This window comes from Phasianus colchicus, chromosome 4, assembly GCF_987193195.1.
Source record: "Phasianus colchicus chromosome 4, bPhaCol1.hap1.1, whole genome shotgun sequence".
Lineage (NCBI taxonomy): Eukaryota > Metazoa > Chordata > Aves > Galliformes > Phasianidae > Phasianus > Phasianus colchicus.
In genome coordinates this window covers 58,095,582-58,113,899 of record NC_143439.1, presented here as the reverse complement: position 1 = coordinate 58,113,899, position 18,318 = coordinate 58,095,582, and the positions used below count along the sequence as shown (strand labels likewise).

The following is an 18,318-nucleotide window of genomic DNA, read 5'->3' as shown; positions in this document are numbered from 1 at the left end:
CCTGACTCTTCGAGAAGATGGTGTATCCAAGGGCTCTCAGACAGAAACGAGTGCCTTCAAGATCTTCCTGGCACTGTTTTCACATGAATGGGATTTCTTACTTAAGTTGAAAGTGTGATTGGTTCAGCAGTAATAACAAGGTGTATCTAGCAATTAATCTGCAGTGGCAAATGAACTATTTCTTCATCCTGTTCTACTGTATCATAGCAGAAATTCTTGAGTGATTTATTTAATCTTCTTCTAATCAAAACATAATTTTGTTCTTAAGTATTTGATGAGCTAGCCCAGTCAGTCGTCTGTTCATCTTCTGAAGATGTCTTTCACAATGGCTGTCATCCTGTCCAGAAGCATGGAGACTCACTGCTATGGCCAGTTCTTCATATATAGCATCTCCTAAACAGCCTTAAATTTTGCCTCAAATGGTATCTGAACTCTGCTCAAATCCAGAGGTTAATCTTCTTGCTTTCCTTTTAAGGCTGTGTACTCTTGAGTTTTGCCTGAGCAAATGCTGGGCTTGCCAGCTCCTTTCTGATGTGACTTTACCCAAAGACCTTACCTTGTTTGTGGCTGCAGAAAGACAGAGTCTGCCAGAGCCCTCTTCTTAGGAGAGCTGGCTGTGAATCGTCCCAGTTCCAACTGCATCCAAGAAGCATCAGTATTTTCTGCCTGGAAGGTGCCTACCTATGAGATACTGCCCAGGTGTGCAGTATAATGCCCAGGTGTGCAAAAGCCTATGGTGTGCTGCTGCCTTCAGAAGGATAGTCCTGCAAATCTGTGTTTTTCCATTCTGTCATTCTTCCAGGTAAACACTGCTGTGTTACAGCACTGCTACTTAGACTCACCAGCGGACTGAAAATACATATTAAAAAGACTACAAAGAAAAAGACTGCATACCTATCATTGAGAACAGTTACATATGTGTGGTCATAACTTACTGTCTTCTCCCTTCCCACTGAGCGGCGCTTTGAAAGACTTAGTAGTTTCACTTTTTGGTTTTATGAGAAATGTTTTGGATTTGTTTGTTTGCTATAGTAGTTAGTATGTATGTACTACTGCTTGTCTGTATTTGTTGTAGATTGATGGTACATTCAAAGTGAATATTCCTCCGGTGCTCCTTGGCTACAGCAAAGAGAAGAACCTGGGCATTGAGAGAGGGTATGACTCTGTGCGAAATCTGAGTGAGGGCTCCTATATAACACTGTTCATTACCATTGAACCACAGCTCGTTCCTGGAGAGTCAGTCAGAGAGAAGGTAAGTAATCCATAATTAATCATATCCTTGCCATTTGTTTGCAGTGGTGCAGCTTTTGAAATGTATATAAGTAGTTAGGCTTAGTACACTGCAGTATTCTATGTCAGATTTTTTAGCTTGGTTCAATTTAACTGTATTCACCAGTAAACCAGATGGACACTTAACGCACGAGAAATAAGCAAACTTGCATTCACTATCTCTGAGCATGTAATTTTCTCATTACTTCTGTTAGCAATAAAATATTCATATAAAGATTTGTGAACCATGGGCAGAAAGGAGGTTACAAGTATATTTACAGTATTTCTTGCTTCTGTGTTTATAGTAGTACATAATAAACGCTATTTTTGAATGTTTCATACTTGTCTCCAGATCTTGAAAGAATTACTTCTAAACATCAAATGAGTGTTCTTGCCATATTATACAGCATTCTGCAATTAACTGGAGATTCATTCAATAAGGATGTATATTTTTCAAGCACAAACAGCAGCAGTTGATATTTAAAATTTTTTTTGCAATGTAGAACTAGTCATTTACTAGAGACATTCAATCTTCATTTCATTTCTTTACCTATTTTTCCTCTTTCTGCTGTCCTTCCTGAATCTCTGTAGATGAACGAAATGCTTAAGAAGGTACAATTATTAATAGTTTAAATCAACTGAGAGATTGTTGTTACTCCCTGCTGAAGAGTAAGCTTGGTGTTGCAGCACTCTTTTTGCAGTTTGTGTTTCTTTACTATGACGTTCTTTATCAGTGATATTTGCAGTGAATTGCTATAATGGAATTCTGAAAGTTCTCAAAGTTTTAAGTTTCAGCTGTTAACTACGGTTAAGAATCACCGTTGTCTCTCTCCTTTTCTGACATGGAGGTCTGCCTACAGAGTGCTGCTGTTCTACCTCTCTTGCGAGAAGAAGGGCAGCAAATGCTGAAATTGATTTTGAACTAAAATACTTTCTGGAAAAGCTCAGCTAAAAGCTGTGAAACATTAGAGCAGTCTGAATAGTAACGGTACGTCTGAAAGTGTCCTGGACCTTCTCTGCAAATATTTTGATGCTGTGCTGGACTGTCCTAGCAATATTCATGTGAAGATGACCAGACTGTTGTGCATTTTGTGTTAGGATGTGAAGTTAGAGTCATCCCTGCAGTGTGCTTGGCCTAACTTTCACTACATTTGTTGTGCTTTAATCAAGCCACCTTTAGACACGGTCATTGTTTGTTCTTAAGTAACATAAGTAATTGCTTGGTTTTTTCCCATTGCCTTGAGCTTTCTTCTGTGTCTGTGAGCCTACATATGTAATGTAGGGGAAGCTGAAAAGACTGTTGGGAAAGAATTTCACATTCCTTTTATGCTACTGCAAATGGTGAAGTAAGGTCAAACTTAAGAAAGACCTAAGCCCAAATTATCAGTAGAACTATTTTCACATGAATTCTACTGTCTTTTGAAGTTTGATACCCAAGAAGATGAGAAATTGCTTCAAGCAGCAGAAAAATATGAAGTTGAATGTACGTCGAAGTTTCCAAACCGTCAGTGCCTAACAACTGTAATTGACCTCAATGGGAAAACAGTTTTTATTACCAGATACATCAAACCTCTCAATCCACCCCAGGAGCTCCTTGATGCCCTCCCAAATAGCTCTCAGACAACAGCAGTAAGTGTTTAAGAAAGATCGTGGCATTTCTGGGTTATAGATTTCAGTGTGTGTTTTGTGCCTGCATGTACACACATACCAATGCTATGTTTGCTGTACAACTACACTTAAATTTATGGGAAAAACTAGAAATACAAACTAAAGTAGTAGTTTGATTCTCTATGCGTGATAAACAGGAAGTGTATCCATGATCATGCTTTTTTTATTTTTTAAAAATAGATATATGAATGATTTATGGCAAGTCTCAGTGGGAGTAAATTGCAATTTTTAATTGTGATTTAGAAATTGCTGTAATTCCTAAAAACAAGTTATCTGATAATATTGCAAAGTTACTCAATGCTTTATCTTTGGTGTCTGGGGAAACAGCACTGTGCTTCAAGTCTTATAAGCCTTTATATATGTAGGTGTAGTGAGCTGAAACTTTGTTTTGGTTTGTTTGTTTTTTTTCAGGAATTGGTGGCTCGATATGTTGCTTTGATTCCTTTTTTGCCAGATAGTGTATCATTTGCTGGGATTTGTGACCTGTGGTGTACATCAGATGTAAGTAATGCATTAAACAGTCTTCATCCTCATGAATGTGATATGACATGCAAGTGAGTCCCTCTTTTGGAGCAGGTTAGGCTAGATAAACTCTGGAGGTCCCTTCAGACCTTATCCTATTCTGGAATTCTATGATTGCAAGGAGTGATTTTTCTTCTTATGTCATTTAAAGTGGAATATCTGAGGACCAGTGTTTGAGCGAAGTTGCTTGCCCTATTTGCAATCTTATGTTTGCAATCTTATAAATGACCATGAGAAAACTTCAGAGTTCTAAGCTTTTCCTGTTTTTCTCCCATATAAAAAAAAAAAAAAAAACTCTGAATGGCTAGTTGGGCACAAGGGAAAGGATGCTGACTGATGGAGACTTTAAAACTACACTTGAAATTGATCATTGTAATGTTTAGGAACCACAGAGAAAACATGGCAATGTGCTTAAAAAATAAATAAATAAAATTGTTGGCAGCAAAACATCAGTGTGTTATCACTGTTTTAATCAAAAATCCCAAATGCAGCACCATACCACCTGCCATGAAGAACATAAGCTCTATCCCAGCTGAAACCAGGAGTGTGAGAAATGAAGAATTACCCAGAAGACCTCAGTCCTTGTAATATCTCAGATCTGCATGATGGATTTTCACAGCATTTATTCTTTCTTTGTGCATTCTGCATGTTGAAACAGTGCCCAGTGAAAAACTAAGATCAGTTGCAAAGATCCAAGAGAATTTTTTTGCTTCAGAAGTGTTAGGAAATATTAGTTAATGTCATAAGTCAAAATCACCAATTATAACTACATAGAAACCTTTTTTTTCCCCCCTGAATTAGCAATTTCTTGATCTTCTGGCGGGGGATGAGGAAGAACATGCCGTGCTCTTGTGTAATTATTTTCTTGGTATGGGGAAGAAAGCCTGGCTTATCATTGGAAATGCTATTCCTGAGGTAAAAGGATTTCTTCATTTGGTCAGAATATTAATTTTCATTCTCTAAAGACTTTGGTTCCCATCAGTTGATAGAATTGTCTCCTGCCAACACACTGTTTTCCAGGTAGTAATCTAACACTGGTGCTACTCAACTGATTTTCTTCAGAGAGAGAGAGAGAAGAAATACAGTCTGTGTAGAGATGAAATCTGTGGTGGTTTTTTTTTCTGCACCCATTGTTTTGATGCTCAGCCGGGTTGCGGCTGCTGTACTTGTGGTGCAGTACAGTCTGTAAACCTTGACTGGATTTGGGCACATATGAATGCTGGAAAAATGTCCTGAGTCCATTCACAGCCAGGATTTCTTCTACTTCCAGAGTACCTGGGATAGTGAGTGCAAAAGCGGTTTAGGGGTTCCTGATCTTTCTTTATTCCCTCTGTGGCTGAATGAGGAAGGTTGGTGGGTTAGGTCACTATGTGAGCAGTCCTTAAGTCAGAGGTTGCCTGGGTTTGTGTTGTGGCAGCAGCCACGGAGGACATGCTGATGCTAAAGTGGCTCACATTAAATGTGCCTGGGTATAGAATTTCCCATTGGCTCTAAGCTGACTAAATATTTTCAGAATTTGTATTTTTCGAATGGCTGAAGGTGGTTGCATGTTAACATTTAATTGCCACAGAAGAGACAGAGGACACATGATGTAGGTGTTACTTGAATTGTAACAAACCTGTACATTCTTTCAGGATTTTGCCAAAAACATACTATTAATCTCAATAGTAAAAACATGATATTTCAAACACCACACAGCATACTATCATTAAAGACAATTCTAAAGCATCTTTCTTGTATTTTTTTTCTTTCTAGGGACAAACCACGTACGTATTAACTTTGGAGCAGAGTCAGTATGTGATTTGGAATCCCAGTACTGGCTGCTTTTACAAGCACTATGATACTTTCTGCCCCTTGCAAAGCGTGTACTGTCTGATCAGCTGTGATAATGTAAGTGAGCTCTGTGTCTTCTCACATTGCTGCATCCCATACTGTTGTGCATGCGACATTTTTCTTGACTTTCTGTATTGTGCGTTTGTCAGCTTCATATTACAACAGCATCAGTGTAGTTGGTGGTACTGCAAAATCTGAAACTGATGAAACAATGGGAGCTTAGAGAAGAATCCCCAAGTTTTATTCAAATGGAAACTAAGAGGAGTTTAGAAGTCTAGTCATCAGGTTTTTTTTTTTGATCCATTGTAAGAAAACAGTGAGTCAGGCTTCCACTGCACACCAAGATGCAGCTAATGCTTAATTCTTATTTTCTGTTTTGAATACAGACAGGGTAGAAGTTCTGAAATATCATGCATTTTATGTGGTTAGTTGTTGGTTTTTTTAATTATTTTCTGGGGGTTCAATCCTAAACACAAATAATGAATTTGGAAAGAATATTCTAAAGGATATTTATTGTAAAAGCATCCATCTCTTATTGAAAGTGTTCTGGGTATTGGTTTGGTTTGTTCTGGTGCAACACTTGCAGAGTTAGTAAGGAAAACTTAGCTGTTTCTTCTACTACCTATGGAAGTTAAAGACTTCAGTGCTGATGTCCTAATCAGAAACCTCAAACTACAGCACCAACAAAAAGTTTCAGGGCAGGCAGTTCCAATCCACAGTGAATTGTGGTTGAGCAGGTGCCCTGCCAGCAGCATAATAACCAACTGCAGGCCCAGCCCCAGGGCTTGGGAAGTGGTGTCATAGAGGTTGTAAAAGGAACCATCAAGTACAAAAGGTTCCATATTAACTATTAGAATACCTTGCATCCTAGCAGTAGTTTGTTAAAGGCCTGTATGTATCTGCAGGCACAGAATGTTACAGATGAGCACCGCCCCCCTCTTGGCATGAGAATGTGGAAGTTGGACAGTTTAGCTGTGACAAACATGACTGCCTTGTTTCACATGAATACAGGATGGTAATTGGTTTGGGAATTCAAGATCACATAGTATTTTATTGCCATCTAAGTGTTCCATAGCTGTGACTGTATATTAAAAACAAACTTGCTTTCTTCTAGATTTGGTTTAATATCCAACAGTGGGACTCTCCAGTAAGGATAAGTTTTGATATCAGCAAACCAAAACTTTGGAAGCCTTTCTTTTCAAGAAGCTTACCATACCCTGGGCTCTGCAGTGTTCAGGTAATAATACACTTAAAACCAACTTAATGGGAGGAGCTGAGAAATCACAGGACTAGGGAAGAGAAATTCTTTGGACTGCTGTGATTAGATGTCCTCCTGTGCTAAAACTAGCTTTTAAAAAGACTTTCCCACATGTGCCTTTAAAATTTAAAAGCAGGAATACTGAAAATTTCTCTTTATACAAGATGAATGCAGATCTGTTATCTTCTAAATACTTGTATAAGGACAACACTAAACACTGGGACAAATCTTTAACACAACCCTAAAGAAAAAAAGAGAACAACTTCTGTCTTACAGCCAGAAAGGTATTATTTCAAGTTGTTTATGTGTCCTTAATAAACAAGCAGGAGTTCCTCTACAATTAATGGAATTTGTAAGAAGTAGTAGAAGTAGTTGAAGCTTACTCAGGGAAAAAATAAACACATTACACACATATCTACCTAATGTTTTTATTATGTCTTTGCTACAGTATAGATTATTTTGGTGTAATTGTCAACTGTTCATTAACTAACTGCCAAGATAGTAATACCTGAATTAAGTTACACTGTTGTATAGTTAGAGATTGTGCTTTTAATATCAGGGTGTTTTACTTTGCTAGCCTGAAGAATTGGTGTATCAGCATTCGGACAAGGCTGCTGCAGTGGAACTACAGGGCAGGTACTCCTTCCACTAAAACAACTGCTGTCAAAAGGGAAAGAGTGATCACCAAGTGGAGCACATTCATACCAACATCCTAAAAATGGGCTTTGAATGCTGTCTAGGAATTGAGAATGACTTAAAGACCCTTAAAAATACAGTTTAAGTTCTCTTCTTTTAACAGAGTTCATCAGATAGGAAGAACTGATTGAGCACTGCTGTAGTTTCCTAATAAGCTAAAATGGTGTAGAAGTTTAAGAGGCTGAGAGAGCATAGACTAAAAACGTGTGTAGACCCCTGCTCTCCCTTTACTATTAAGCATAGGGACACAATTTAGCTACACTGGCTACATGATTTTTTTTGTAGTTTTAGGCAGTATTAAGTTTTAACTAAGGTCATTTGTGTTGCTCATAAACTGTAAAAAGTGGGTCAAGTGAGATCAGGTCAGGTTTGAATAAAGAATATAGTTGCAATAACAAGTGTATTTTATTATAGGATTGAAAAAATACTGAAAGAGAAAATTATGGAATGGAGGCCAAGGCATTTAACTCGCTGGAACAGATACTGTACCTCCACCCTACGTAACTTCCTGCCTCTGCTGGAACAAAACCAAGGCAAAGATGTAGAAGATGACCATCAGACAGAGCTGCAAAAACAGCTTGGAGATTACAGGGTACAGTTGTGCATATAAATAATTTGTACTGTATGTGTCACTATATGGAAATAGCAGACCCAACCTGTGCTAAGGAGCTGTGTCCTGGGCTACTTGTTCCCTCTTCTACCAGAAGTCAAAAGTTGTTATATTAAAGATAAATCAATACTTTTACAAAGTGAAGTAGTGATGTCTGCTCCATGTGAAAATGTAAGAGATGGATATAAATACAAGTATACTTGCCTGGAATGGAGGCAGTGACTGCTGTGGTACAGCAGCAGCAGAATAATGCAGCTTGTTATATTCAACAAAGTTTCTGACAGTTCTAGCACTATACTTACTTACAGGTTGATTGGTACAACTGAGCTCAAGTCTTGCCAGTAAAAAGCTGGCACTGTAAACTTACAGGCACAGAAGTCCATACAACAGCGTGTTTTACTGAAGTTTCCTGCTCTTTTAGAAGACAAAGTATGCATAAGTATTCACTGTAGCCAATACACCGTACCCATATTTCAAGGCTGTTATAAAAAATAAATCCTTCCTTCTGCTCCTTCATGTAAACCAGACCTGAGAGGGATACTATATGGAAATGGAAATTTTGAAAATAAGGTTTCAATTCCTACCTGAAAATGTTTATGGACAGATGTCTGCCACCTCCCATTTCCAGACAGAGTACAATGAACAGTATTCTCCAGTTAAGAGGCAGAAAAGTAGCAACACTATGCTCTTTGTTCAGTAACATTTTTTTTCTAGTTGATTTCTAAATAGCTTCACTTTGAACTTAACCTTTTTCAGTTACGAATAATTGCAGAAACCTACCTAGAGTATAAGAAATAGAAAGGGGGTATTTAAATTCAAAACTACCTTTTTATTGCATCTTCTCATGCCAGCAGAGAGAAACTCATTTTATCATGCCTGTAAGTTGAAGGTGTTGCATTTATTCAGACATCTTCTTACCTTGTGATTCTTTTCCCTTCTCTCTTTCTTCCAGGTATCTGGATTTCCTATTCATATGCCATTTTCTGAAGTCAGACCTTTAGTAGAAGCTGTACACAGTACTGGAGTTCATACCATTGATGTTTCCAATGTTGAATTTGCTCTAGCTGTGTATGTTCATCCTTACCCCCAAAATGTTCTTTCCACATGGATTTATGTTGCTTCACTTGTACGGAATCGGTAGTACAGACCAGTCAGAACACCTCAACTTTGGATGGAGGGGGAAATAAGATTTCTCACTGCTGATTTGAGCTATCCCAGGTAGCTTGAAAATCTAGCAAGAACCTGATTTTTCAGAAGCTTCAAACGTTTAGCTTTTTTCAGTTTAAAACCACAGGAGATAACTTAACCTCGACCTGTAATGTTCTGGAATTTCAAGTAAGTTGTCAGTTTCCTCTTTATTTCTGTACATTACTTTATAACTCCCTGTGGGACTTGCCATGCTTAAAAGCATTAAAAATGCACATATTTAGTTAGTGAACTCACTGGTAGAGTTTGTCCTTCTTATTTTGAGGTGAAACTTGGTTCCTGAAATTACACCTTGCAGATGACTTGTAGTTCTCAGTTGTCTTCATTGACAGCCTTTCCTCCTGGTTAGAGGGGCTGTCATTCAGATCTGACATAAACTGTTGCAGTTTCTCATTTCCTGAGTTCCTGTACAAAAACCGAGCTTTATTTACTCCCAAGTAAATTTCATGCACCAAAAAAGCAAGCATTGAAGACCATACTTCCTTTTTTAAAAACATTTCTCTACTCTGTGTCTGTGTCACAGCAGCAGCATTCAGGTATTTTCTTTAAAGGTCTAGTAAAAAATATTTATACCAAAAAATAAATGTTAAAGCTCATCCATTTTGTGTAAGAATTTGATTAAATCACTTAGAGCACAGAATCCTTTACTAGGGCTACCTGCAGATAATAATCTTTTAGTGATCACTTTAAAAATTATGTAAAAGTAGTGGTGTTAAGAGTTGATGCTTATAAGTATCCTTTTCCTTCAGGTACCTTGTTAATTAAACTCCTCCAAGTGAAAGTAAGGGTGGTTTCAGCCTAGGAAGTATATTCATCACAACATATCAAAGTTAAGGTAGAGCTTAAGGCTAAAGACGACTTGGTCCATCCATTAAATGCTGATCAAAAGTTTTGGTTTAGAGCCTGGGATAGCCACAGATTCCCTTCTAATCAACAGAAAAGCACCTCTACAGAACTGACATGAAGCACCAAGTATCTGCACTGTAATCACAGTGCTTTGCTTGAACAACATAAGTTGATTACATCTCTGAAGTCCAACATCTTTTCAGAAAAGGGTGAAAAAAGAAAACATGGTCTACTCACACTATTTTCTGTAGCTGAATTAGCCCTCTACCAGTCTGCACAGGAATCAGTAACTAATATCTAGTAGTAAGGACAAGAACCATCCCATCTGCTCCTTCCTCACCTCAGAGAGGCAAGGAAGCCCACACATCTCATTACTTCTCTCAGAGCCAGAATGAGAGGCCATTTACATCCAATCTAGGCTTTGGGCACCAAAGAGTTTTTAATGCAGTTTACTTAAAAGAACAGTTGCTATGACAACAGTATCCTTTCATACCTCTCTGGTAGGCTTCCAACTGAACACTGCACATACTTCCTCTAGCTGCTGTCTCTGCCACTAACTAAAATTCAGTAGTGTTTTTTGTCAGTTTTGATGCAAAAAAGAAAATGCTCTCAAACCTTGGAAGGGTGGGTAGGTGAGATGGTATCAGTACAACAAACTGTCTCTTATCTCCAGCTGTGCCTGCAAGCTGACCTCCCACACTCAATCTACATAAACCACCTGCACTGCTGCTGTCTTCCTCAATAATTTATCCAAGTAATAAGAAGTGTAAAAATTACTAGTTTGGCATACTGTCAGCCTGCAAAACTAGCTTTTCTGCAAGGCTGCCAGCTACACCCCCTGCATCTGCTTGAAAGAAAACTAACAAACCTGAGCAGATGACCATGTAGATCACAGTACTCACCCTCTCTTGCAACAGCCTCTTCTCTTCTCCCAACACCCCAAAGAGAGAAGTGCTGTCCTCATACATCACTCCTTGCTCTTTTTTAGCATAGTTCTCTCAGAGCCCAGGTCTCTCTCAGCCTAACAGTGGCTTCTCTGCATCCCTGCTGCTCCTCTCTGCTGTTCAATGAAGTGGTTACTTTAAATCAAAACAATGGGGAAAACATCACCTACAGATTTCTTATGAATGAAAACTGACTTTCATGGAAGTTGCTTAGAAATGCAGTCACTAGAGGTAGGAATGTGTATTTTCAAGGTTCACAGTATGCTACCACCATCCAGCCCTCACCAAACCTCTTCAGCTTATCAGTATTTATCTCACACCTTTATATCACACTTCAAAAGCATACATATTCCACTGCTACATCAAGTTTTTAGTGGTGGGAATGTTTTATTTGAGTATGTCTTTCAAGCCCAAATACAAAACCAAATGCAAAAGGAAAGTGGGAATTACCCTAATTTTGCAATATAAAGGACAACTTCAAGATGAGAGGAAAGGGGGAGAAACAAGGCTCCTAAAGATGTATTACTGTTACCCAAATGCAAACAATACATTTCAAATTAGCCGCAGAGCTTTATATTGTACTGATGGATTAAAAATAAGAAACCATTCACTTAACACAAAATAATCCATTAAAGTATATTTAAGTGCCAAACTTGGAAGAAAGTGGCATTAAAAAAAATCTGCATGTTTTCCCATCTTCCCAAAATAAAAGGAAAACCCAACACCTTTCAAACCAAATGAGATCGTGAGATTGTTACAACACTGTACAGTACACTTAAGATTCTGAAGTTACGGGCAGGGTCAAGGCTAGTATAACAGATCTCACTCCAAGGATTGTTAACACAAGATGCAAACTGTAAGTAAAGTGCATGAAAGGAAGCCTGCTCAGCTAAATGAAGTAGACTGAAAGATCAGAAGTCAGCGGTCATTCGCCAGAGCGGCAGCAGGCCCGAAAACCACACTGCAAATTCTGGCATCCACTGGCGGTTTCAGCATGAGGACCTGCACAAAAACAGAACAAATGTGAAAAGAAGAAGATAGGCTTAGAAGATATCTTCTAACCTTGTAATTCATAAAACATCTTTTGTTTGTTTGCTTAAACACAAAACTTCATCCAGCATTGGGAACACCTGAAATACCACTGCTGGTATCACTAACACCTCCCTGAGTTGTTGTTTTTTTTTTAATAGGTTTTCTTTTTTTTACACTGACAGCTTAGTGCCATGAGTGTAACATTCAGTGACACAGGTGTGGGATGAGCAACCATCAATCTTCAAACTTCAGAAAGCACCCACAGCTGCCTTTTAAAGTCAAAGTACATTTCCATAGCATGTATTTAATGCCTGCTTTTTTCAAATTCAGGGGATGCCATCATGGCATTACAGAAAACAACCCATCATATGGAAACAGTTCTCAGTCTGGAGCGTTTCTCCACAAGCACAACATAGTTGGCTACAGCTCCTGTACTCTGACTGGAAATCCAGGACTAAAAGGAAAAATCTGCAGTGACAGTAAAGGTGCTTTATCAGAAGCCATAAAAGCTAAAACAGTTCCTCAAAAAGGAAGTTGTGAGCACAGACAGTATAAACCAATACTGTAATACTACCCACCTCCACTTACCTTCACTTACTGTTCTCCCTTTAATTTGAAGTGTTAAAAGTGATCATGAGAAACTATAAAATGTATTAGTATAGGATTTTATTTCCTGCAGCCATACGCCTGCTTCAGAAACAAACATTTGCATGTGGGTTGGCTGAACTCTGGCACCCAACATAACTCAGCAGCACGCTTCTAATTAACTAAAGCAAACTGGTAAAGAACTAACCAGGACAATCCATTTCCCCCCCTCCATATGTGAAACAAATCAAATCCTTCTGAAATGTGTTTCTAATACATTTATGAGTAGCAAAATAATGTAATAAATAAGGGCACCATGCTACATCTGGCTTGTTTTCCCCCTTGAACAGTAACGTGAAGTCATAATTAATCCCCCAGAACAGTGTCTTCAAATCAGTTTTCTGCTTCACACCACACGTCGAGGAGCAATATTCTACAAAATAACTAAGTTAGCATGCATGAGACTGAGTAAAATAAACCTGAAGCTATAATCAAGGACAGTGGTTACAAATAAGGAAAACAGCAATACTTCAATTTGTAGGTGAACTCATTTTCTATTCTCTCTGTTCACCTGAGCTACATTTTGATTTTTCGCATCACTTACAAGCTAGAGTTTGAAAGCTTCTTCCAAAGTTCTTTAAAAAGAAGACTTGACGGTTCTGAATAGTTGTTTTAGCAGAGCATGTTCTGTGCAGCACTTTCCAACTCAGAGCTGACCTTCCCCATCACTGCCACAGCTAAGCAGCACATCACAGTAATCTGAAGCAACCGCCACACTTCCAGTAATAATACTTGTGACAAAACTAGCAGAACCACAACATCCCAAAGAAGGACATACTCACTATGTTCTGTACTGTGAAGTGCTTAAGTAAAATGAAGTTTGGGGTCATTCACCTGGAGAAGCAAAGTTAATCAGATTCTCATCTAACCTGCCACTGTCTACATTACTGGTTTAGCTGCCTCTAAACTGGATTACCATAATGCTCTTTAAACATACATCGGATTACTTCAGGTGACCCAGAACAAAGGTTTACCTCTTCCTCCTGAATAGCCCTCAGTGTTTTCAAAACCTGGTAATATGAATGTGTCTGGCTAAGAAAGAAACATAGCTACCTGATTACTTGATTTTGTTTACTTTTAGTAAGGCATACAAAGTTTCCTAGAAAGAAGTAGAGCATTTTACACAAAACGCACTCCAACCCAAACTGGGGTGGAAGAGTCACTCGTGCAAGGCACAGTTGGCTGCTGCCACCACACCCCTTTAGCTCTCACCTTTGGCAGCAGCAATACTTGTGGTCTACAGCAGGACTGATCCCCAACCCATCTGAGATGGAAAAAGGCCGCCTGCTACCCCCAGTTCTTCATTTAGTTTACCAAGCAGCTACATAAACACTGACAGCAGGAAGGCAGCAAAAAGGAGCTGTCAGAAACACAAGGAGGGAAGGAAAGATGCCTCATTTCCACAGCCACCACTGCAAAGCCACAGCCCAAAGCAGGGGGAAGAGTTGCACAGGTTTAGAACTGCAGCTCAGTGAGAGGCTCCTATATTCTCAACAGCAGATACCACATTGGATGGTAGTGGAGCACATTACAAGGGAATTACAAGAACGTGATCAAATTAAGCACTGATCTTGAAAACATAAATGGAGATTTAAAATTAATATTGGCCTTAAGTGCTACTCTTTGTCAGCCTCTGGTGAAGTTACACATCAGAACATTATCACAGTGCCTTTGTTATATGGAGAATTTATGGAGAGATCAAACTCCTAGAAGTCTAATATCAATGCACCCCTGTATAAATCTGCACACGGGAGTCCACAGATCTAAACAGAAATTGCTAAGTTCAAAGTTCCATTGCTGGAAGACAGATCCAGCTGTGACCAAAACATTTTTAAGTGTCAAGAGAAGAGTGAATCATCAGAAACTGCCACAACTTTGTTTTATTAACAAATATTTTCCTATTCCTTTAATCCCAGCACATGAAAACCACATTTTAAAAAGCCAGTAGAAATTAAATCCTATGTGAAAGCAGCAAGGTACTACTACAGGAACTACATTCTAACCCTGAAGCTGACTGCATTACAGGCTTTAAAACTGGAAGTATAATACAGAGACTGAACACAGCTAAGACAGAACAGGACAAAATGGGGGGAAATAGAAATTTCTAAGTGCAAGAGGTAATTCAAACATTCAAGTTCTCTTACTGAGTTCAGCACAACTGGAGAAACAAATGTGTTTCAGGCATCCAACAAAGTCAGCAATTAGGAGGAGCATAACAGATTTGTTTTCAGCTGCAGCTGAGGGTTATTTAACTCCAAGTGTCCAGCACAGAGTGAAGCAGGCAGAGGTTCCAAACTAAGTGTTACTATGCAAACCAAGAACTGGAATCATACTGACAGTAAACAAACAAACTAAATCTGGAGATGCATGCAAGTTTACAGGCTCTGCTCATATGACTGCTGTACAACAGCTGTGACTAACGCTACAAGATATGTACAACAGCTACATGTATAATAGCATTTGAAATGAAAGTCTGAAAATTGCAAACACGCCAAGCAAACAAGTCCAGCAAGATCTCCACAGTGAACATGAGTGAAGCTGCATATACTGGGCCCTCTGTCAAGCTCAAACTTTATAGAAAAAAAATTCTGAGAATAGGCTGTAGGTGGAAGTAAAGCCTTTATATTTCAAAGATAACAGGGTATCTTTATTACTCAAAGATGGCTAAATTCCATGCTGTTGGCTCCATTTTTTGTTCTGCAAGACTGACGGGTTTTCCAACGTGATCCCAGAACAAATCTCCTTCCCCGAAAACATTCCCTGATCTGCTGGTGGGCAAAGAAAATTATGAAATTATTCTCTACAGGTCAATAATTTTTGCACAGCACTTAATGTAATCTATACGAGCAAAGAAACGTAAACAGTTTCTGATTGAAATTGATTTAAACTAAACAACTTTTTACTTTCCCTGCAGTTACTTCAAAAATATCAAATGTTGTCCCAGGAATCCTGATGCCCACAGAGTAGAACAGGTATTTGCTCAGTACTATCACAGTGAAATTTAGGTAAAAATAAAGAACAGTATCCTGATAAAGCTGCAGAGAATTCAGTTATAAAAGGCTATTTCTCATTTCAGAGTTCTGCTAGGATACCTACTCTCATAAGAAAGAAAAAAAAAGGAAAAAGGATAATTTCATCAATCATTGGGACAATTTCACAAAATTATTCCACAGTGTATTCTGTTGAAATATAAATAATTTCTTAAGGTTACTATGGAACAGTCAAGCTTTAAAGCAGTGGAGAACTTGCACAAGTGATTCTGGCTTTTTGAACTACGATGATGCACTGTATTTTAGAGACTAGAGCAAGGGAGACAGACAGAAACAGCTAAAGACAAACCAGGACATCAAATCTGGTATTACTGACAAGTGGAAAAAGAGAAAATAAGAAAAAAGGAATAAAATGAAGGAGGAAAAGGCTTCTAACTGGTCTTTGGAGACATTGTTAAATTCAACCTGATGCGGGAAAGAGTCAGTGAAGGATTCTAAAAAGGTATTAAGAATTTTCAGATTGAAATGCAAGGAGATGTTTTACAAATCTGTGGTCTAGATGGAAAGAAACTTGGTAGCAAACAGCAAAGGCTGTCAAAAAGTCATTTTAAAAAGTGTCATAAAGTCATCCAAAAATTATAGAAGCAAAAATGATTTAATACGTTGACTAGCAATGTTAGGATGCAGTCCAGTAAAACACATCACCTCACGTGAACTTCAATGGATGCAATATCCAAGCATCAGTACAGTTTCACTCGCAGTACCAAAGCTGTGGCATCCTGTATACCTGCTGTGGCTACATCTCAGTATAGATGCAAACTGAGCTCATTGCCATGAACTATCGGGGAAATATAATGTTGTTTTACACACAGTTCTTATAATCCTGTGAACTCAGTTTTCCTCTCTTTCCATTCTGTTGCACTTACCTGTTTTAAATTCACACATGGAATAAAATCACACCACGGTTCCCATCTCTAATGCTACGAACGCTTACTGGACCTGACATAATAGACTGGATTCCAGTGCAGTAAACACTAAAAAGACTTCCACCACAAACATTTTATGCATTTATCCAGATCCTTCTCCAGCTGAGATTCAACCCTAAGTAATTCAAGCAAAACTAGAAAAACTAAGTTACATTTCCCACAAGGATACATGATAGCATTCTACACCAAAACCACTTTAACATGTCAGGTTTGCATAACAAGCTCTGCCCCCTCTGCCCATCCCCCCCAAAGATCACTTTACTATCAATCTAATGATAGCTCTGTTTCAAGCACCAGGAAGAAAGCACTTAACTACATCATTTACAGGGAAGAGATGAAGAGGACCAATTGTGTGCCAGTTATATAATTACTTTCTAAGCCTCTATTACCTACACCAATCTGAAGTAAGAGAACATGGACTAAAAATGTCTTCCCCTTAGGCAATACAGAACTGTATTAGACTTCAATACCAAAAAAACCACCCTGATATAGAAGTTTTGATTTTGTAATTAGTATTTGAATTCAGTGTTACGCAGCCAAGAAAAAGAGTTTGCAGGCTTTTTTAGTTTTTGTGGTTGTGGTGGTGATGCTGTGTGTTGGGTTTTTGTGGGTTTTTGTTTTTGTTTTGTTTGTTTGTTTTTGTTAGTGGTAGTGGTGGTATTTTTTTTTTGTTTCTAAAACATCCTTAAGCCAGACAGTACTCCCCAGACAAGGATCACATCTTCATAAAGACATTACCGTTAATGTTGTCACAGTAGTAAAAGTGTTCATCATTTAGAGAAGGGCATGCAGAAACTAAATCCTGCAGGCCTGCACCAGTTACAGTGAGACAACCCGAGAGATTGAGGTGCTCCAAGTGTGGCAGTCCTCCTCCCAAAGTCAACGCCCTGTTAACAGACAGAAAGAGGGGTGTTAAAAGCTTGCACAGCACTACACTGAGAAGTACTCCCATATATCACCAAGTCACATATTTACTAACATCTTGCAAAAAAAACCCACATCTCTAATAAGCCACTCAAGTCTGGCATCCCATACAGTTAATCAGCCTTGAAGCCACACAACAGGGCTGAAAAATGAATCCATCTCTACAGAAATTAACTATTCCCTTTGACAGAAATACATTTCAGTGGGAAATCATTGTTTATTAATGACTGGGGATGACCAAGTACTTCTAAGAGCCAGCATGACACACTTCTCCAATACACTACTGGTCTTTGGTGAGACTTCCATGGTGATGTATATTTCTCAACACATCCCAAAAACAGAATTGTATGACATTCCAAAAGTTTGGTGTGCAAAGCTTCCAACATTTTGAGTACTGTTTCTTATTCGTCAGTTCAAAACTCAGAGTCATGTTTTCTGAGGTCAGATAAATCTTTATCAGTGGAGCCTCTCTCTGCCAACTCACCACTGCATGCTACTCAAACCAAATTCTATTTTCCCTCCAAGTGCAAGAGTTCAACTGCAGATAAAGCAGCCTCAGGGCTGTGGTGCATCTGACCCCTCACTCTGCGTTAGGCTGACTGCTTCTCTGCGCTCATAGGGCAGCTAACCGAGTTCAATCACAAGCTCACCCATCGGAAGGAGAGAACAGACAAAGCTACTCATGCTTCAATCAACATGTTTCAGGTTCAAGCAAAGGCCTTTTCAGTTTTATGTCCTAAGAGCATGAGTATACAAAACTTTCCGTTGTCAGCAGATGGGAAAAAGAACAACTAACAAAACCAGCTATAAAAAAAAAAAACAGTATAAAGTTAAGTTTATATGAAATGAACTGCCAAATATTTACATTAAAGTCTCATTTTCTCTTCCA

General features: G+C 38.6%; 2 protein-coding genes across 6 annotated transcripts in view; one reads left to right on the top strand and one right to left on the bottom strand.

Annotated features, from left to right (window-relative positions):
* The window catches only part of CC2D2A (coiled-coil and C2 domain containing 2A), a 43,426-nt gene extending 34,136 nt beyond the window's left edge, over nt 1–9,290 (top strand). The window contains exons 26-34 of one of the 2 annotated variants that reach the window (XM_031588393.2): nt 1,076–1,252; nt 2,695–2,898; nt 3,349–3,438; nt 4,261–4,374; nt 5,215–5,349; nt 6,407–6,529; nt 7,128–7,186; nt 7,661–7,838; nt 8,809–9,290. In XM_031588393.2, the coding sequence (XP_031444253.2) occupies nt 1,076–1,252; nt 2,695–2,898; nt 3,349–3,438; nt 4,261–4,374; nt 5,215–5,349; nt 6,407–6,529; nt 7,128–7,186; nt 7,661–7,838; nt 8,809–8,997 (1,269 nt within the window). In that variant the 3' untranslated portion in view covers nt 8,998–9,290. The remainder of the gene's footprint in view (nt 1–1,075; nt 1,253–2,694; nt 2,899–3,348; nt 3,439–4,260; nt 4,375–5,214; nt 5,350–6,406; nt 6,530–7,127; nt 7,187–7,660; nt 7,839–8,808) is intronic. The other variant, XM_031588395.2, reaches the window with a different exon arrangement.
* Nucleotides 9,291–9,717: 427 nt separating this feature from the next.
* The window catches only part of FBXL5 (F-box and leucine rich repeat protein 5), a 34,704-nt gene continuing 26,103 nt past the window's right edge, over nt 9,718–18,318 (bottom strand). Inside the window, exons 10-12 of one of the 4 annotated variants that reach the window (XR_004166161.2) lie at nt 17,244–17,392; nt 14,674–15,297; nt 11,777–11,854 (exon numbers count right to left, since the gene is read on the bottom strand). Coding sequence is in view for 3 of the 4 variants with exons in the window: in XM_031588396.2 (XP_031444256.1) it covers nt 15,194–15,297; nt 17,244–17,392 (253 nt within the window). In the remaining variant the exon portion in view is untranslated. Of the gene's footprint in view, nt 15,298–17,243; nt 17,393–18,318 lie in introns of all 4 variants that reach the window. The other 3 variants (XM_031588396.2, XM_031588397.2, XM_031588398.2) reach the window with 3 other exon arrangements.